The sequence below is a fragment of the Chrysochloris asiatica genome, unplaced genomic scaffold (assembly GCF_000296735.1).
Source record: "Chrysochloris asiatica unplaced genomic scaffold, ChrAsi1.0 scaffold00064, whole genome shotgun sequence".
Lineage (NCBI taxonomy): Eukaryota > Metazoa > Chordata > Mammalia > Afrosoricida > Chrysochloridae > Chrysochloris > Chrysochloris asiatica.
The window spans coordinates 9,093,842-9,115,772 of NW_006408582.1; the positions used below are offsets into that span (position 1 = coordinate 9,093,842).

Genomic DNA, 21,931 nt, shown 5'->3' on the forward strand with positions numbered 1-21,931 from the left:
ACTTTTTTATTAACTATTGTTCTAAGAAATTTAAATATACTAACTCATGCTAATCCTCATGATATTTATAATGAACCTTCACAAGAATCCTTTGAGGTAAGGTAGGAACACAGAAGTTACAGAACTTCCCCTAAGACACAAAACTCATTAGTATCAGAGTCAGAATCAAGCCTCAACAGTCTGGTTAGAGTCTATGTGCCTTCTCTCAACATGCATCACCAACAAATTGGATGTGAGAGACAAATAGCCAATGTGAATCGTAGATGTGGGACTTCAATCTACATGAATGGTGGTCTAATGAGTAGTCAAAAATAGACTAGGGAAGAGCAGTTTTCAGTGAGGTGTGGGCATGTGGGTGTCAAATAGATTTCTATATGAAAAAAGATTTCCACTTGAGAAGTGGTAAGTTTGATCTGCCTTTACAATATCCTGGTAGAAATGATAAGGCGCCCAGGACTTGGATATTAATTTAGAAGCTGTGAATAATTTAAGAGCCACAGGATTTTTAAATGAAGGAGAAGGTGAGGGTGGCAGAGAGCAGAGGGCCCCATTCTAATATTGCTAGTCAAATAGAGGATAAACTGCCTGAAAGGAAGACTAAGGAGAATATACAAAGACAAAGGAAAGAGAATGTAATGGGCAAGAACCTGTTTCAAGAAAGAATTGTCAGCTTAACTGCTGCCAAGAGTCTGGCTGAATATACATACTTAGATGCCCATTAACATGTCAAACCAGAGATGTTCAATGATTAACTCCTAATTAAGGCTTCCCCAGCTTTATTGTTTTTTAACCCAAAGAACTCCCTGATACTCCTTTTCCCATCCTAATCTCTTTTCTAAAGGTAACCACTGATAGAGTTTGGGTTATCCTAAGCCCTTGTCCATGTGGTTGCATAGACATTCAACTACACTTGTAACTGACCCACAGAAATGTATAGTACGTGTGTGTGTGTATGTTTATTGTGGTAAAATACGCCTGGCATAACATTTATCATTGTAGTTATTTTTAAATGTATAATTCAATCGCAATAAGAACATTCACAGTGTTGTATAACCATCACCCTTATTTATTTCCAGAACTTTTTCATCCTTCCAAACAGAAACCTTTTTTCTCATTAAGCAATAACTTCTCATTTATTCCCCAGCCCCTGATAATCACTATTCTAACTTTCTGTTTCTATGCATCTGCTTTTTCTAGATATAGCTCAAATAAATAGTCATACAATACTGTTTGTTACATGGTAATTTTTGCGCATAACGTTTCCAAGATTCAGTAATGCTATAGCATGTATCAAGACTTAATTTTTTATGACTAAATAAAACTGAAAGAGCAGTGTCAGTTTGTCATAGTGTGGTGGCTTGTATGTTGCTGTAATGTGGGCAGATGTAACTATAATGCCACTGATATTTCAAATTCCAGCAGGGATATATATGTAGATTAGGTTACAGCGGAGCTTCCAGACTAAGACAGGCTAAGAAGAAGAACCTGGCAATCAGCTTCAAGAAAGAAATTAGACCAGTGAAAACCAAATGGATAACAGCAGAACATTGTCTGCTATAGTGCCGGAAGATGAGTCCTTCAGTTGGAAGGCACTCAAAATACAATGGGAGAAGAACTGACTCCTCAAATGCTGTCTGTGATAAAACAACAACTATACACCACAAGGAAGATTAGTTAATGCAATTATTGTTCAAATTGACATGCCAATCACTAAAATCAATGATGAAGAAATTGAAGAATTCTACCAACTTCTTGAATATGAAATTGATTAGACATGCAATCAAGATACATTGATAATTACTGGTGATTAGAATGCAGAAGTTGGACACAAAAGGCTCAGTATTAGAAATATACTGATCGAAATGATGCTGGAGATTACATCATAGGATTTTGTAAAACCAATGACTTATTTGCTACAAATACCTTTTTTAAACAATATAAAAGGTGAGCTCACCAGATGGAAAACAAAGGAAATTAAATTGACTACATCTGTGGGAAGAGACAATAGAGAAGCTCAATTTATCAGGTAAAACAAAGTCGGGGCCGACTATGGAACAGACCATCAATTATTCATGTGCAAATTCAGGCTAAAGCTGAAGAATACTAAAAACAAGTACACAACAGAAAAAATATTACCTTGATTATATCCTACCTGAATTTAGAGATTATCTTAAGAACAGATTTAATGCATTAGACACTTACGATGGAAAACCAGAGTATTGTAGGATGACATCAAGAACATCATGCATGAAGAATGCAAAGGTCATTAAAAAGACAGAAAAGACCAAAATAGATGTCAGAAGACACTCTGAAATTTGTTCTTAAACTTAGAGAAGCTAAAGCAACTGAAAAAAACTGATGAAGTAAATGAGCTGAATACAAAATTTCAAGGCAGCTCAAGAAGACAAAGGCGGCTCTAGAAGAAATAGAAAGTATTATAATGAAATGTGCAAAGACCTGGAGTCATAAAATCAAAAAGGAAGAACACACTCATCATCTCTCAAGCTGGAAAAAAAACATGCCCAGCATCTCTTGAGCTGAAATAAAACATTCCAGCCTTGAGTTGTAATGTTGAAGGATTTTGTGGGCAAAATATTGAATAATGCAGGAAGCATCAAAAGAAGATGGAAGGACCCCTTCCAAGACTGAGACTCGGTGGAAATGCACACTCAGATTGGTGACCACACGCATCACCGATGGGGAGAAGTGTTGTAAAGGCAGCAATGAAGCAGCGAACTAAGCCTTACAATATTCAGTGGGCTTCTGTGGACCCGGTTGGGGACCTGGTTGGCAAGCAGTGTGAGGAGACCTGAGGACTCCTGGGCCCAGAGTCAGTGGCGTGGCCACAGAGGACTCAAGTGGAGAATCGAGCCGCCGGCTGATGGGAAGAGAGGGCATGTACACAAGAACACCCACACTTGCAGATGGTACCCACGTGACCGGGACTGGATGACTGGATGATCAGAGCTCAACCAGGAGAAGAAAGAAGAGGAGGGGAAAAAAAAAGATTGAGCTGATTCAATCTGATGAACTTGACCTATACCTACGAATGCAGTGACTCAAAAGAGGCAACAAATCCTTACAGCAAGAAACATTCCCACCCCCTCCACACACAGAGTAGAAAGAGATGGACAACTTGGACATTGGATACCCAAATGGGGAGGGGAGGACTACAAAGGCAAGAAGTGACTGGCTTACAAGCTTTCAAGAGGGAACCTAGAGCTAGGGAGCATGGAGGAAGGCAGAATCACCAGAGAGTACTATCCAATCTGTCTAGATGGAGCTGATGAAATGAAATACAGATGGGTTACTCGCGATACTGTAGTGAATAATGGTTATCAAGACAGATTGTGAGGGTTGGAAATGCAAAGGTAGACATTTTGTACCAAGGAAGGGAGTGATTATTTCTCCAGTCTAGGAGCGGAGGTCTCTGGGACCACCAACGGAGAAGAGCCAAGAGCGGGACCCTACCCAGAGAAGCAGGAATGCCTGAGATGGAGTCAGAGACGATGACATGGAGGGATGAGGTAGTGCAAAGAATTTATAGAATATGAACTGCAATGTTTGACTTTACAGAATATGAACTGCAATGTTTCAGCAAACTAATGCAATGCTAGTGGCACTCATACATATACACAAATAAATCTGAAAAATCCATACTTGTGCCCATTCCAAAGAAAGGTGGCCCAATGGTATATAGAAATCATCAAACAATACCATTAAAATCACACGCAAGCAAAGAACTTTTGCTGAAAATAATTTCAAAGCTGTTGCAGCAGTACATCAACAAGGAGTTGCCAGAAATTTCGTCTGGATATGGAAGAGGATGTCAAATGAGGGATATCATTGCTGATATCATATGAATCTTGACTGAAAGCAGAGAATACCATAAAGATGTTTACTTGTACACTTTATTGACTATGCAAAGACAGTCAACTGGGTGGTTCATAACAAACCATGGATAACACTGTGAAGAATGGGAACTCCAGAACACTTAATTGCACTCATGAAGAACCTGTATATAGACCACGAGACAGTCATTTGAACAGAATAAGTGGATAATGAATGGTTTAAAATCAGGAACACTGTGCATCTGGGTTGTATCCTTTCACCATAGTTATTCAATCTGTATACTGATCAAATCATCAAAAAAAAAAAGTATTATATAGAGAATAATGTGGCATCTGAATTAGAGAAAGGCTCATTAATATAGCCTTCAATATGCAGATGATCAGTCTTCCTTACTGAAAGGAAAGAAGACTTTAAATACTTGGTGGTGAAGATCAAAGAATAGAGTCTTCACTATGCATTATAACTCAGTGTAAAAAGAGTACAAATTCTCACAACTAGATCAATAAATAACATCATGATGGTGGTGTGCCATTGTTTCAGTTCTAACTCACAGCAACCCTGTGTAGGGTTTTCAAGGTAGTAAATCTTTACAGGAGCAAAAAAACGTTTATCTTTTGCCCATGGAACAGCTAGTAAATTCGAACTGCTGGCCCTGCAGTTAACAGCCCAAGGTGTAACCAATATACTATATGGAGAAAATATTGAAGTTGTCAATGATTTCATTTAACTTAGATCCATAAGCAACCAACACTCATGAAAACATGCAAGATGTATTGCATTAGGCAAATCTGCCGCACAATACCTCTTTAAAATGCTAAAAAACAAAGATATCACTTTAAGGACTAAAGTGTGCCTGACCCAATTCATGATGGCATTTTCAATTGCTTCATATGCACATGAAAGCTGGACAATGAATAAGGAAGACTGAAAAATGAGTCATTTGGATTACAGTGTTGGTGAAGAATATTAAAAGTACCAGGATGAACAGAAGAACAAACATCTGTTTTGGAAGTAGTTGGGCCAGATTACTACTTAGAAGCAATGATGATGAAATTTCATTCCACATAGTCTGAGCATGTTGTAAAGAAGGACCACTTACTGTTGAAGGACATCACACTTGCTTACGTGGAGAGAGCAAAAAAGAGGAAGGTTATTGGCTCCCCGGTATACCTCACCAGGTCAGATGTGGCTGTGGACACCAGCTCTGAGATCACCACCAAGGACTTAAAGGAGAAGAAGGAGTTTGTGGAGGAAACAGAAAATGGGAAAGACGTACCCGCTAATGGTAACACTAATGAGGAAAATGGGGAACAGGAGCCTGACGATGAGGTAGATGAGGAAGAGGAAGAAGGTGAGGAGGAGGAGGAAGAGGAAAAAGGTGATGGTGAGGAAGAAGAAGGAGATGAGGAAGCTGAGGCAGCTACGTGCAAATGGGCAGCTGAAGATGTTGAGGATAATAATGTTGACACCAAGAAGCAGAAGACTGATGAGGATGACTAGGCAGCAAAAAAGGAAAAGTTAAACTTACAAAGGCCACCGTGACCTACTCACCCTCCACTTCCCATCTCAGAATCTAAACGTGGTCACCTTAGAGTAGAGAGTCCCACCCGCCCACTTTGGGCAGCGCCACCCGCAGATAATATGCGCTCACCCCCACCCAACCAAAACCACAACGTGAATTTGCAACAGGGGAGAAATAAGAACCCAAACTTCCAAGGCCCTGGTTTTTTTCTTAAAAGTGCTTTAAAAAAAAATTTTTTTTTGTATTTTTTACTTATATTTTATATTTTTGTACTTATTGTTAGGGGTCAACCATTTTTAATAACCTCAGATGACCAAACCAGTCTTTGGCATGTTCTCTGTCCTAATTCTGACTTTACTTATGGTGTGATTATGTTCATTATAATCCCAAAGGAGAAAACAACAACAACAACAACAAAATTACAATCGTATTCTGAGCATTCCAGTAACTTTTTTTGTGTATGTACTTAGCTGTACAATAAGTAGTTGGTTTGTATGAGATGGTTAAAAAAGGCCAAAAATAAAGTTTCTTTTGCATTTTTTTTGTCTATGAAGTTGCTGTTTATTGTTTTTTGGCCTGTTTGATGTATGTGTGAAACAATGTTGTCCAACAATGAACTGGAATTTTACTTTGCTGAGTTGTTCTAACAACAACAACAACAAAAAGAAACCCCCCAACAAGATGGATTGACACAGTGGCAGCAACAGTGAGCTCAAACATACCACCGATTGTGAGAGGATTGGGCAGGACTGGGCAGTATTGGTTCTGTTGCACATTGGGTGGCTATGAGTGGGAACCAACTTGATAGCACCTAACAATAGCAACAATTGTTGAACATCTTCGATAGATCACATTAAGGTCTATGTGAACCTTTACTAAAAGAATAAGTTATATGGCAGAAACAGACCATGTAATGCTTAGAAAATCCTTATAAAAGTAGACTTATAAAAGTCTACTTTTATCCAAAAGTTATGCTTGCTTACTGTTTTAATGTTTGCATCACAGATGGAATGAGCTCAGACGACACAGTGGTTAAAGTACTGTCAGCAGTTCAAACCTACCAGTCACTCTACAGGATGAAAGTTCATCAATCTTGTTCCATAAAGATTTATAGCCTTGGAATTCCTATGGAACAGTTGTGCTCTGTTCTATAAGTTTAGTGTGGAGTCGGAATCTACACAATGGCAATGGGTGGGATCAGAGATGAACCTGTTTCAAGTGCGATTACTGAATGTTACCAAGACTCATCATTTCTTCTCCAGGTAGGGAAGAGCTCAGATCCCTTCTCCTAAGAAGTCCTCTTTTGAATCCAGCCTACAGAGCCTGGTTGTAAACTTTAGGCAAACTCACTAATGTATGTCCATCATTAAGAAATAAATGAACTTCTCAGACCCTCAGCCAAAGACGTTCATCTCACCAGCAGAGGGCTGAAGTCACTGTGAGAAAATCTAAATGTTAGCATTATCTTAAGTAGAGAATAAAGGGGGCAGTGGGCAAATCCTTTGACAGGCCTCTCTTTACGTACGTGTCCTAGTATGTGTTTTATTGTTTATCTATAAACAATCCAAATTAAGACCGACCTAGAGAATGGATGGAGTCCTGGTGTGGCGCTGAAGGATAAGCACTTGACCACTAGGTCAGTTTCAACAGCAAGAATGGCAGTTCAAACCCACCAGCCACTCCTTGGAAACCCTACTACAGGGTCGCTATGGATTGGAACTGATTCGATGGAACTTAAGAACAAAGAGAATGGGAACATTGTAAAGGTCCTAAAACATCTCCCGGTCACTCGTAATTAACTGCCAAGATTGTCATGCCTATTCCTGATTAATATTTACATTTGACTTTTAGCTGAACCACCTCTGGATAGTATTATTAGTAGTAAACTATCTCCTATGGGTTAGGAGTACTGGTGGCACTGTAGGATAAGCAATTGAATTGATAACCACAAGCTCAGCAGTTCAAACTCAGCAGCCGCTCCGTGGGAAAAAGATGAGGCTTTCTGCTCCCTAAGAGACTGACAGTCTCGGAAACCCTATACGGGGGTCACTATGAGTCAGAACCAATGTGATGGCACCTCACTTAACAAACAGTCTCCTATGGATTCAATGTGGCAGAGGTGGGATTTAAGAAGAACTGTAGTGTGATGTTACAACACAACACCTTAAGACAGGGGTCACATTCTACAGCAGTGGATGGTGATTTATGCATGAGCATGGTAGTTATTAGAGTCCTGGTGTGGCACTGTGGGCTAATGTGTCAGACCGCAAAGTTGTTTGAACTACAAGGTCGGTGATTCAAGCTCACCAGCTGCTCCTTGGAAACCCTATAAAGGGTCGCTATGGGTTGGAATCGACTCAACGGCACTTGATAACAACATGGTAGTTACTGGGGTAGTACACCGTGAAACTTCATGGAAGCTGGAAAACCCAGAGAGTTCCTCCCATAACCTTGACTTCTAATTGGAACATGTTCAGTTTAGTATGAGTCAAGGCATAAAAGAACATGTGGTAGTTAGAAACTTTTAAAGCATGACACCAAAGTGTTAGGGTTGTTGTGACTGTGTGCTGTGGAGTCAGTTCCAACTTATAGCGAAGTTATAAATCTTTACTGGAGTAGACAGCCTCATCTTTCTCCCATGCAGTGGCTGGTGGAGTCAAACTGTTGACCTTGTGGTTAGCAACCCAACACATAACCCACTGCATAATCAAAGTTAGACACAGTAAAGGAAAAGACTGAAAAAGCTAACAGTTTAGACAAGTTAAATGTCTTAACATAAAATTGAAAGGCAAGTGACAAGAAACAAATGACAGCAAAGGTATTTTTAGTTAACTCTTCACAAATCAATGTGCTAAAGATGACCATTCCACTATATTTTTTAAAGAACTAGGTAAAGGACATGAATAAGCAATTCATAAAAGGAATAAAATGACCAAAAATATGAGAAAATATGTTTAACTTCACTACTAATCAAAAAAGAACAATATTTTAATGAGCTGCCATACTTTAATGAGATAAATGAAGCCTGAAAATACCCAAATATCCAGTAATGATAAAGGTGTGAGGAACTGGAAAAGTAAATTAGTCCAGTCTTTGTGGAAGGAGATATGATTAGAGTGTTTAATAAACATACCCTTTGATCCAGAAATTCCTTCTGTAGAAATTTCTCCTAAGTAAATAACTGGCACTACGCATGTCTGTAAGATTCAAGATATGGCACTGTAAGATAAGCACTGGACTGCCAACCACAAGGTCAGAGGTTCAAAGCCACCAGCCACTCCCATGAGTCAGAATCAACTTGCCAGCACTTAACAATAACAATGCATGTCTGTGGGTATTCTTTACAATACCTCTAGAAATAGTAAAAAATTAGAAACAATGGAGAATTTTAAAAGTTTATGATACATCCAACTATTAATATTTTAATGTGTACAATAAATTGCTAAATATTAAATTGAAAAAGTTAAAAAATAGTATGAATATTATGTTCCCATTTTTGGCAATATAGGTTGATGTTGTGAAGTACCGTCGAGTCGGTTTTGACCCATAGCGACCCTGTATAGGATTTCCAAGGAGCAGCTGGTGAGCTTGAACTGCCAACCTTGCAATTCAAACAGCTTTACAGTCTGGCGCATTAACACACAGCACCACACCAGGACATAGACACCCAATATTTACAAATACATGTATTTATAAAACAAAAACTCTTCAAGGATATATGCCAAAAAGCTAATGTTATTAATATTTTTTGAGCATTTACTGTACAGGTATTATTTTGAACTCTTTAGGTACAATAATTTATGGTACAACAATTTAAAAGGAAGATTACTATTATTAGCATTTCATTTTACAGAGGAAGAAATTGAGGGGCAGAGAGGTAAAGTAACTCTTCTAAGAAAGTGTCTAAAACCAGGTAGCCTAGTAGCAACATCTACACACCCTAACACAGCAGTAACAGTGGTTCCCATTGAGTGGAGCTACGGGTGAGAGCCACTTCTTTATAGTTTTCTATAATGAGCATATGTTACTTCTATAATTGAAAAAATACATATATTACTGTTTGGGAGGAGGAACGACTCGAAATGAAAGACAGTTTGGGGGATGAAATAACAGAAAACATTTCAAAGTCAAATCTAAATACAGACCCTCGGCATCATGGCTTGTCACCAGATGAAGCTGGGGGCCATACGCTATATGGAGCAGAAGGCTGGTACACCAGTGTTTTGCAAACATTTTGACCAAGATCCTTAGAGTAAGAAATATATTTTACATCATGACCTAGCATACATATGTTAACTGAAATAAAACAAAATATTTTATGATTTTAAAAAATTGGTCATAACCCACTATACTAAATTCACTACTCATTATCTCCAATTGAAAACTTTTAGATGACCGTGAAGCAGCAATCACTGTTAATGTTTGATTAACAATGCGACTGTAAGAGCTCTCCCACTAACAGGTAACAAACTTGATATCTGGAATACAGAGGGTTTGTTATGTTTTGTTTTTGTTAAAGAATGAATTTATCTGTATGTACAAAGAAACCAGCCACACACAACCCAATTTAGTGTGTGAAGGCCACCAGTCTTCCTGTGGACCAGCCCTCCCAGCCAGGTCTTCCCCTAGATGATGCAGTAAGGAACCCCCATTTTACAGCACAAGACTGATAGGAAAACAAACAGCTCATTAGGGTCCAGGTTGTGTACAAATTACCAGCAGCTGGGCCTTGTGGGAACACCATTGACTCTGGCTTGCAGGATGGGGGCCTGTTGGTGGGGACATCCCCTTTGCCAGCAGACTTCTCAGCTCTCGCCAGCAGCCTCTGCTTCTTTTGCTGCTCCGGCCTATACTTGTGGGCCAGCTTCAGTAGCTGAGTGGCGGTCTGGTGGTCCAAGGCCTGGGTGAGCTGGTTAATGGTGGGGAGCACTTTCAGTTGCCTATAGAGGACAGCCAGCTGCTGCTGCTGCTGGATGTAGCAGGGTCATTTGACAAAGTGGATCAAGCTGGATGCCCTGTCCAACACCACAGTTCTTGGGCCTTGTCTCAAACAGGGGATTCACCACCTTCTTGGCCTCCTGCTTCTTGACTGCAGGCACCAGCGCCACCTTCTTTCCCTCGGCCTCCTTTCCTTTTGGCATTTTGGACAGATGGATCAGTCAGAGTATTCTACGTATACATTCTGAATTCACAACTTATCTGCCACAGAACTTTCACATCTAGATACCTTTCAGGTGACCACTGTCCCAAACTGGAGAAAACCCATGGCCTTGGAGGTTCTGGTATACTAAGCAGAAGGTGACTGACACAAAGTTCACCAGCAACGAAGACCTAGAAAGACCTAGAACTTGCTCAAAGTTGAGTTAACACTCATTGTTTTTGGTATTTAAGGAGGCCTCACAGGTCCTCTCTGTCTGGGAGTCCTGATGTGGTGCTGTATGTTAGTGCGCCAGACTGCAAAGCCATTTGAACTGCAAGTTCGGCAGTTCAAGCTCACCAGCAGCTCCTCGGAAACCCTATACAGGGTCGCTATAGGTCAGAACCGACTCAATGGCACTTAACAATCTCCCTCTAAGCATTTCAACTCATGCCCAGTCAGTGAACGCTGCTTGGAATGCAAACAGGAACCCCCCAATACCTACAGAAGACCCTCTCTAATCTTGGGAGTTCACAAACGATGCCCAGAGATCTGCAGCACCATGTCAAAGCAACCATCAACCACAACTACAACCTCAAAACCACCAATTCTCAAAGACCTCCTATCAAATAAGACCTATCTTTGAAACCCTACCTTTGCTTCCACAGGTATATTGCAATAATTTTGTCTCCTCTACCCCATTCAACCATGGCTTGGGTCAGGCACATCTTAGTCCTCAAGCTGACATCTCTGCTCTTCAATACTTTAAAAAGTTCCTGTGCAGCAGATTTGCCCAATGCAATACGTCGTCTGATCTCTTGACTGCTGCTTCCGCCAGTGTTGATAGTTGATCCAAGAAAAATGAAGTCCTTGACAACCTCAATCTCTTCTCCATTGATAAGAATGCTGTTTATTGGTCCAGTGGTGAGGATTTTTGTTTTCTTTACATTGAGTTGTAATCCATACGTAAAGGCTGTGCTCTTTGATCTTCATCAGTAAATATTTTAAGTCCTCTTCACTTTCAGCAAGCAAGGTTGTATCATCTGCATATCTCAGGTTGTTAATAAGTGTTCCTCCAATCCTGATGCTACGTTTTCCTTCATAGAACCCAGCTTCCCGTATTATATGCTCAGCATACATATTGAACAAGAATGGTGAAAGAACACAACTCTGTCGCACAAGCCATGGTATTTTCAATAAACTCATATGGATGCGAAAGCTGGACAGTGAATAAGGAAGATCGTAGAATTGATGCCTTTGAGTTGTGATGTTGGAGGAGAATACTGAAAGTGCCATGGACTGCCAAAAGAACCAATAGATCTGTTTTGGAAGAAGTGCAACCAGAGTGCTCCTTGGAGGCCAAGATGGCTAGGCTTCGTCTCTCATACTTTGGACACATTGTCCGGAGAGAACAGTCGCTGGAGAAGGATGTCATGCTGGGTAAGAGGGATGTCATGGAGGGTTATCGCTGGAGAAGGATGTCATGGAGGGTCAGAGAAAAAGAGGAAGACCCCCAACGAGATGGATCAGCCAGGTGACATCATTGATGGCGTCAAGTGTGGCGGCAGTAGTGAGGTTGGCCCAGGGTTTTGTTTCATTCTGCTGTGCATGGGGTTGCTATGAGTCTGTTCTGACTCGATGTCACCTGACAACAACAACAACAACCCCATTCAACAAGTAATGTGCCAAACACTCAGCAGGATTCCTGTACTATAAAAACAGAACTTGTGGCCAGAAAGGAAAGAAGAAAATTGAGGACACTAATGAAGCTGTAATTATGACCTAAGAAAGGGCAGAAGGAGAAACAGCTATATGCTTTGAAAACATCACTGTATTAGCAGCATATGGAATAAGTTACAGGACACTCAGTTAGATTAGGTGAGATCGGTTGTTAGGCTATCACAAGATGCCCAGCGGACACAGTGCTGCACAATGGAAGGAAAACCAAGCTAGTTCCAGTCCTGTCTCTGCCACAAATGAACTATGTGACCTTGAGCAAGACAACCTTCCTGCGACCCAAATCTGCATCTGCCAAGAATCAATTTCACAAGGTATTGAAAGAGAAAAGAGAATTAAAAAGGGAAATGGGCCTGAAAATTATAAAATGTTACACACCTACATAAAAAGTACTGTCTTTTGTGGTTGTTTTAAGACGGCATCCAATAATAATTCTGCCTCCTGGTATTCACACTGTGTAATCCCCTTCCTTGAATATGGCTGAACCCAATGACTTGCTTCTAATAGACAAAATATCCCAAAAAGGATGGGATTTCGGTCCTATGATTAAGGCACTAAAGACTGTGGTTCCCATCTTGTTGGCAGGCTCCATTGTCTTATAGGCTTATATGCTTTGATGAAGCAAGCTGTCATGTTGGAAAGATGCACATGAAAAGGAACTGGGGACTTGCCAACAGTCAGTAGAGAAATGAATTCCTCAGTTCACTAACCCATGAGGAATTGAATCCTGCCAACAACCATGTGAGTGAGCTGAGAAGCAGATGCTTCACCAGTTGAACCGTGACATGACTACAATCCTAGCCAACACCTTGACTGCAGCTTTTGAGAGATCCTAAAGTCGAGATCCTAGCTAAAATGTGCCTGGATTCCAGTAAATGTTGTTTAAAAGCATTAAGTTTTGTAGTGATCTGTTATGCAGCAATGAACAACTAACACATTATGATTATTAGAAATACAAACATGAACTATCCTAGTTACTACTACTATTAGCATTGGGGGGAGGAGGTTTTTTTTAATATGGGAAGAACCAAAAGAAGTTTTCCAAATAAGCAAATACTTTGGTGGAGTGGTAGAAATTTGGTTTTAAAACATCTATATTAATTTTTTTTTAAACTTCTCAGGAGATTTTGATAGTTGGTACATAGACTCTAAGCACCATTCATCTGACAGTTTATCATACTATGGTGGCTTATGTGTTGCTGTGATGCTGGACTTTATACCACCAGTGTTTTAAATACCAGCAGGATCACCCTGGAATAACCAGAATAAGACAGACAATGAAGAAGGAGAGGCAGACTATTTCTGAATGGTTGGCCACTGAACCCCTTATGAACAGCAGTGGAACACTGTCCAATATAGTGCCATAAGATTATGAATAGCAATGAACATTGACAGATATAGTGCCTGAAGATGAGTCTTTCAGGTTAGAAGGCACTCAAAAAACAAATGGAAAAGAGCTGCCTCCTCAACTAAAGTTGAACTTATAATGCTGTGAACGGAGCAAACCTTTAGGACCTTCATTTACTGACAATGCACTGCTCAAAATGAGAAGAAACAGGTGCAAATACCCATTAATAATAAGAACATTGAATGTATGAAATATGAACCTAAGAAAATCAAAAGTTTTCAGAAACAAAATGGGAACACATAAAGATCCATATCCTAGACATTAGTGAGCTGATATCGACTGGTACTGGCCATTTTGAATCTGACAATCATATAGTTTACTATGCTGGGAACGACAGATTCAAGAGGAATGGTGTCACACTCATTGACAAAAGAACATTTCAAGATCTAACTTGTAGTATGATATTCTCTGTGACAGGATAATATTCATACACTGACAAGAAAAAACAGTTAATATTACTATTAAATTTATGCACCAACCATTAAAACCAGTGATAATAAAATTGAAGAATCCTATGAACTACTCCAGTCTGAAGTTCATCAAACATGCAACCAAGATGCATCGACAACTACTGGAGATTAGAGTACAAAGCTGTAAACCAACAGGAAGGATTGATAGTCGGAAAATATGGTCTTGATGATAGAAATGATGCTGGAGGGAGGTCACTCTATGATCAAAATAATTACAATGTGAAAGAAGGTAAACACAGAGGAACAGAGACAGATCTAGGTGGTAGAAAGGTCAGGTAAATTACAGGATAAATAGACTACCTTAAATGGAGGGAAAAGTTAAAAAAATATAAGGTAACCACAAAGGTGAGGTTGGGGTGAGGGGTTTCTGGGGGAGGTGGAGGGAGGCAACGGTAGAGCACTGGGGTAAAGGCAGACACATCATAGTTCAGGTGTTGAGGAAGGCAATACAAGAAGGGCGAGGAGGTGGAAGAACAAGGTAGATAGGGGAACACTGACACAGGTTTGCATGGGCTAAGTGGGACAGAGATAAATAGTGATGCATGCCTAACCTTGGAACAACAGGGCTCTGTGATACAGGGATCGAGGTATAGTTTGAAGAGGAGAAATGATACTAAGATGCTTGACTGTCTTATGAATATTGGTTTCCCTTGCCTACTATTGTAAAATAGACACTTGAATGGGATAGAAAGGAATGTCGGGAAACATGATTACAGAAAACTAGTAAGCCCATCTTCAGCCTATAACTGATTCGAATATCTAAAAGGGGTTCTAGAGCTTGCCCAGTAAAACAGGCCTCTTGTGGAGCCTATGCAGAGTATAGGACACTAGGTGGAATCCTGAGTCCCATCCAGAACTTTATGAGGTGGGACATTCCCACTAGAAAAGAAAAGCAGACCAGCCTGGAACAGCTAGAGCAACAGGAAGATGCATCTTCAGAGAAAGATCATCAGGAAAAACCCAAAGCAAAATGGCAGTATGACTGGCTACTACAAGAATAAGCAAGCTGTTCACCGGGAAGCCATCAAGGCAAACAATCAAGTTCTTTCAGGACAAACCCCCCTCTAAGACTGAAACTCAAAGGGAACACATGAGCAAGCATGTAAGCTTGCTGGCGAGCACATTGGTCGATTGGTGAGTGGAAGAGGGGAAAAGGCAGCAATGAAGAAATGGGCTGAGTTCAACCATGGTCCATTGACTCCCACTGACCTGGAGATGCGAGAGAGAAGAGGAAGGGCTGCTGGTCCAATATGTGGTGAGACCTGGGGACACCTGAGCCCATGGACAAGGACATAGCCACAGAGGGCTAGAGTTAAGAGTGAAGCATCCAGCTGATATGAAGTGAGGGGAGAGGCACAAGAACACCCAAATTTGCAGATAGTACCCATTTGACCTAGCCTCAATGGTGTGATAATCAGTACTCGACTAGAGGAAGATGAAAAAATAAATTTAAAAAAATTTTTTGATAAATAAAACAAGGGTAAATTGTTTCAATTTGATTAACTTGACCTATACTCAAGGAGCTCTGGTAGCGTAGTGGTTACGAATCGGGCTGTGAACCTTAAGGTCAGCGGTTCAAAACTACCAGCCGCTCCGCGGGAGAAAGATGAGGCTTTCTACTCCCGTAAAGATTTACACCCTCGGAAATCCTGTACAGGGTCGCTATGGGTCGGAACCGACTCAACGGCACTTAACAACAACAACAACACACTCATGGAGATGGTAACTCTAAATACCAACAGAGACAGAAGGAGTCTTCACATCAAGTATCAATGCTATCCCCTCTATACACAGGGTATAGAGGGACGGGCAACTTAAACATTAGCTGGCTAAAATGAGGGGACGATAAAGGCACGAAGTGACTGGCTTACATGGTTTCAAGAGGGAGTATAATTCAAGATTGGGGGGGGGGCGGGGAAGAGTCCCCACCGAAGCATTGTCATCTTGTCTAGATAGGTCTGTTTAAAAGAGATGGGGATAAAATTTTTAGATCCAATAGTGAATAATTGTTATCATGACTAATTGTGACTGTCACAATTGTGAAGGTAGAAGTTTTGTAACAAAAGCAGGGGCGCAGTTAATTTTACAGTCCAGAAACAAAGGTTCTTAGGACCATCCAGGGAGAAGAGCACAAGTGGAATGTGGGACCTTTATCCAGAGAAGCAGCAACACCAGCGATGGAGGCAGATGGGGACATGGGGAGGGGAAGCGGATGAGGACTCTAAATTCATGGGAAGAGAGGGACTAAGAGATGGTGGCCATGAGGCAGATTTGCAGAATGTGCCCTTTGGTGGTATAAATTATTACATATGCCTGAGTGTGTGTGTGTGGTTTTTTTTTTTTTTTTAAGAGCTAAAGTGAATATAGAGAAATACTGTTACTGATGGTACGTGGAGGGGAATGTAATCATTGTGATGAAACAAGTTGTATGATTTGTTGAATGTAAAACTGATGATCTGCCCTGAAAACTTTCACTCAATCCACAATAAAAACTTAAAGTAAAAAAAAAAAAAGAAATGATGTTGGATAGCACATGATAGATTTTTTTACAAGACCAATGACTTATTCATTGCAAATACCTTTTTAAAACTACATAAAAGGAGATAATGCACATGGACATCACTATATGGAATATACAGGAATCAAAGTGACTATATCTGTGGAAAGAGATGATGGAGAAGCTCAGTATCATCAGTCAAAACAAGGCCAGGGGCAGACTGTAGAACATACCATCAATTACTCACATTTAAATTCAGGTAGAAACAGAAGAATATGAAAACAAGTCAACAAAAGCCAAAATATGACCAGAGTGTATCCCAACTGAATTTAGATACCATCTCAAGAACAGATTTGATGCAATAGACACTAATAACTGAAGACCCTAAGAGTTGTGGGATGATATCAAGAACATCATACATGAAGAAAGCAAAAGGTCATTGAAAAGAAAGAAAAGATCAAAATAGATGTCAGAAGAGACTCAGAAACTTGCTCTTGAGTGTAGAGAAGCTAAAGCAAATGTAACAAATAGGAAGTAAAAGAACAGAAAATTTCAAAGGGCAACTCCAGAAGACAAACCTAAGTATTACAATGAAATGTGCAAATACTTGGAGATAGTAAGTCGAAAGGGAAGAACACAGTCAGCATTTCGCAAGCTAAAAGAACTGAAGAGAAAAATTCAAGCCTCAACTTGCAATACTGAATGATGCAGAAAGCATAAAAATGAGGGTACAGTCACTATACCAAAAAAAAAATGGTCAGTGTTCAACCATTTCAAGAGGTAGCATATGACCAAGAATCAATGGTATTGAAGGAAGAAGTTCAAACTGCACTGAAGGCATTGGCAAAAAACAAAGCTCCAGAAAGTGATGGAATACAAGTTGAAATCTTTCAGCAAACTGATTCATCACTGGAGGCATTCACTCATCTATGCCAAGAAATTTGGAAGACAGCTATCTGGCCAACTGATTGGAAGAGATCCATATTTGTGTTCATTTCAAAGATCACGACCCAACTGAATGTGGAACTCATTGGACAATATTATTAATATCATATGCAAGCAAAATTATACTTGATAATTTTAAAACAGTTCCAACAGTACATTGTCAGGGAACTGTCAGAAGTTCAAAACCGATTCAGAAGAGGATATGGAACTAGGGATATCTCTGCTGTCAGATGGATCTTGGTTGAAAGCAAAGAGTACCAGAAAGATGTTTACTTGTGCTTTATTGACTATGTAAAGGCTTTTGACTGTGTGGATCATGACAAGATATGGATAAAATTGCAAAGAATGGGTGTTCCATAACACCTAATTATGCTCATAAGGAACCTTACATTGACAAAGAGGCAGTCATTAGAATAGAAGTAGGGGATCAATGGTTTATAATCAAGAAAGGTATGCACCAGGGTTGTAGCCTTTCACCATATTTATTCAGTATGCATGCAAATAATCCAAGAAGCTGCATTATATGAAGAAGAATGTGGTGTCAGGATTGGAGGAAGACTCGTTAACAACCTGTGATATGCAGATGATACAACCTTACTTGCAATACTTGTTGATGAAGATCAGAGACTACAGTCTTCAGTATGGATTGCACCTCAATGTAAAGAAAACAAAAATCCTCATAACTAGACCAGTAAATCACATCATAATAAATGGAGAAAAGATTGAAATAATCAAAGACTTTATTTTGCTTGGGTTCACAATCAACCCTCATAGAAGCAGCAGTCAAGAAATCAAATGACTTACTGCATTAGGCAACACTGTTGCACAAGACATCTTTAAAGTGTTCACAAGCAAAGATGTCAGTTTGAAGACTAAGAGGACTAAGGTGTGTCCGACCCAAGCGATGATATCTTCAATCGTCTCATTCATATGTATGTAAAATTTGGACAATGAATAAGGAACACTGAAGATTAATTGATGCATTTGAATTATGGTGTTGCAGAAGAATGTTAAAAAGACTGCTTAGAAGAACAAACAAGTCTGTCTTGGAAGAAGTACTGCTCCTTAGAAGCCATGATAGCAAGACTCATCTCTCATACTTTGGTCATGTTATCAAGAGGAGCAAGACCCTGAAGAATGACAGCACACAGGATAAAGTGAAAGTTCTATGAAAAAGAGAAAGACCCTCAATGAGATGGACTGATACAGTAGTAGCATCTATGAGCTCAAACCTAACAACACTTGTGAGGCTGGTGCAGGACCGGGCAATGTTTCTTTCTGTTGTGCATAGGATCTCTCTGAGTCAGAACCAATTCAACAGCACCTAACAACAAATCCCGCGATTCATTATGATGGGAAAATGACAGTGATGAATCAAGGGTCTGGTTTCACAAGAGTACATGCCATTTCTCCGCCAATTCCATATCGCTCCTAGGTGGATCATCCTACACTTGAGGCATGCTTCTCCATGGCCAAAGTGAGAACACTGGCAATAAAATGCAGACACTCTTCCTTGGCCAGGCCTTCCAGATAACTAGCATTGACACAGCCAAAGACACAGGATTTCCAGGGGCCTCCAATAGCAAAGGACTGCCTTACCATAATACTCCACACCAAGAGCACCTGCCTGTCTTAGGAAACCTTAACTTGGCCCGTGTTCTTAATTCCATCCAGTCATTGCACTGCTGCAGGATAATGTGCTGGACTGCAAGGTCAGTTTCAGCCATAAGGTCAGCGGTTCAAACCCACCAGCTGCTCTTGGAAAATCCTATATAAGTTAGAACCAACTCAACAGCACTGAGCAACTTAGCTTGGGACTCAGATTGCTCTCAGCAACTCACTGGATCAGTAACTCCCAAAGTGTAAAGGTAGCTGAGGTGGCACCCACACATTTTTAATTTGACTAGTTATATCCTAATGTATCCAGAAAAAAAAGGATAACTGCATGTTTCTACTGATATTTTTAAGGAGCTCTGGTGGTGTGGTGGTTATGAGTTGGGCTACTAACCTCAAGGTCAGCAGTTCAAAACTACCTGTCATTCTGTGAGAGAAAGGTGAGGCTTTCTGCTCCCATAAAGATTTACAGCTTCAGAAACCCTATGCAGGGTCACTATGAGTCAAATTGACTCCATGGCACATAACCACCACCACCTCCACCACCATAGATATTGTTACTTTAGTCAAAGTAAAAATAAAATAAGTTATTGCCTTCTTCTTCTTCCCCTTCCACTTATCAAAACTGAACAGTCACCTGGCTTTACCTGGATGAGCATTTACAGTGCACTCGACAGGAGTAAAGGGTGCAAAGAGAGAATCCAATACACGCAGGGGTGTTGAGTAAAATAAGTAAAGAATATTGATGGAAATGGAACTCACATTTCTCATTGTCAAAAGGAAAATGGAGAAGCCTAGAATTAACCTTCTACTGTTGGATTGGTATTATAAGACTCAGTTTTTAATATATGGAGACTGAAAGATTGTTGTTGTTGTTAAGTGCCGTCAAGTCAGTTCCGACCCATAGCGACCCTGTACAGGGTGTCCGAGGGTGTAAATCCTTACGGGAGTAGAAAGCCTCATCTTTCTCCCGCGGAGCAGCTGGTAGTTTCGAACCGCTGACCTTAAGGTTCGCAGCCCGATTCATAACCACTACGCTACCAGAGCTCCTTATACATATATATACATATACACACACATATATATACACACATATATGTGTGTGTGTATATATGTATATATATGTATATAAAACCATTGTTAAGTGCCATCACGTTGGTTCTGATTCACAGAAACCCTGCATAGGGTTTCTGAGAAGTGAATGTGTGTTGAACTGCCAACCTCACAGTTAACAATCCAGTACTGACCCTACAGCTTCACACCAGGTCATAGCTGTACATGTGACTCTATGTAACAGTGTGTATTTATGTTCATATCTGTATTTCCTACCTATTTCCACTGAGAAAACTTAAATGCAATGAAACTCAGTAGCACTAAATATACTTGGCCCTTTGATATTGGTCTCCAATACCATTTTCTACTAAAAGGAATCAGGGGCTCCTTGGGAAAATGGCTGACTCCAGGAGTGGGCCAGAGAAAAACCAGAGGATTCTGGAATAGCTGGCTGTACCACAAGCAATGATAGGACTTGTAAAAGGACAGAGGGGTCCTTTATGAAGAGGTTCCTAATGGTCAAATGTGGGACAATTTCAACATCAAACTCATAACACATTATAATCCACTGAGCTAAATAGAAATCTATACTGATATAAAGAGATGGGGAAGAAGGGAAAGCCCTACCTTAGAGTTGTTGCCTAAGTAGTTAAGTGCCACTGAAGTCGGTTCTGACTTACAGTGACCCTGTATAGGGTTTCCAAGGAGCAGCTGTTGAGTTTGAACTTCTGTCCTTGCGATTCAAACCGACCTTGTGGTTCATTGCTTTACCCTACAGCGCCTCACCAGGATAATGAGTAAATACAAAAAGAAGGAATTTTCAAAATTATAACCCACCTTAGTAATATTTCATTTCGGTAAGAATCATCAATGGATGCTAAAACCAGTGAGTGAAAGCTTGGTGGGGATTATGGCATTTATATAACCTCAATATCGCCCCACAAAATTCTTATTAATCACTACTAATTCATAAATATAAGATTCTTGTCAATTAACTTTATAGTAAGTAAATCAGTCAGACACCACCTTTACCAAGAGATGAAAGTTAACATCACCAGTAACAGGACAAATTGCTATCCTATGCTTCTTAATATGATGTTCTAAAGAACACTAGAATCTTCAGAGGTAGCCATGTCAAAAATGTGCAAATCCTGAAGAAACATCACACAAATTAAAACAGAGACATTCAATAAAATCGTTGGCCTATAATCTTGCCAGGGTCTTAAAAGACTGAGAAACTGTTTCATAGTGAAGGATGTTATTAAGTGCCGTCAAGTTGGTTCTGATCCATAGCAACACCGTATAGGGTTTCTGAGGAATGGCTGGTGAGCTAGAACTGCCAACTTGGTGATTCAGATGGCTTTGCAGTCCAGCATATTAACCCACAGGGCTACACCAGGACTCCACAGTGAAGAATACTCAGGTGTAACTCAGGGTCCTGACTTGGGTCTTGGACCTATAAAAAACATTATTGGGACAAATGCAAATGGAGTATGAGAACTGGATTATGATTTGATAGGGTATACTTTGGTTATGTGGGAAAAAGAGGAGGCATTACTCTCCCACAAAAATTTAACGACATTTAACAATAACAACTGGTGTGGCACTGTGGGCCAATGCACTGGACTGCAAAGTCAGTTTGAACCACAAGGACGGCAGTTCAAATTCACCATATGCTTCTCAGAAACCCTATACA

General features: G+C 40.1%; 2 protein-coding genes across 3 annotated transcripts in view; one reads left to right on the forward strand and one right to left on the reverse strand.

The window, feature by feature from the left end:
• Window positions 1-5,352, forward strand: part of LOC102834172 (prothymosin alpha-like) — a 31,805-nt gene extending 26,453 nt beyond the window's left edge. The window contains exon 2 of the mRNA XM_006864418.1: window positions 4,921-5,352. Within this exon, the coding sequence (XP_006864480.1) occupies window positions 4,921-5,352 (432 nt within the window). The remainder of the gene's footprint in view (window positions 1-4,920) is intronic.
• Window positions 1-21,931, reverse strand: part of DPYSL2 (dihydropyrimidinase-like 2) — a 181,287-nt gene that overhangs the window by 124,926 nt on the left and 34,430 nt on the right. The gene's annotated exons all lie outside the window — the stretch shown is intronic.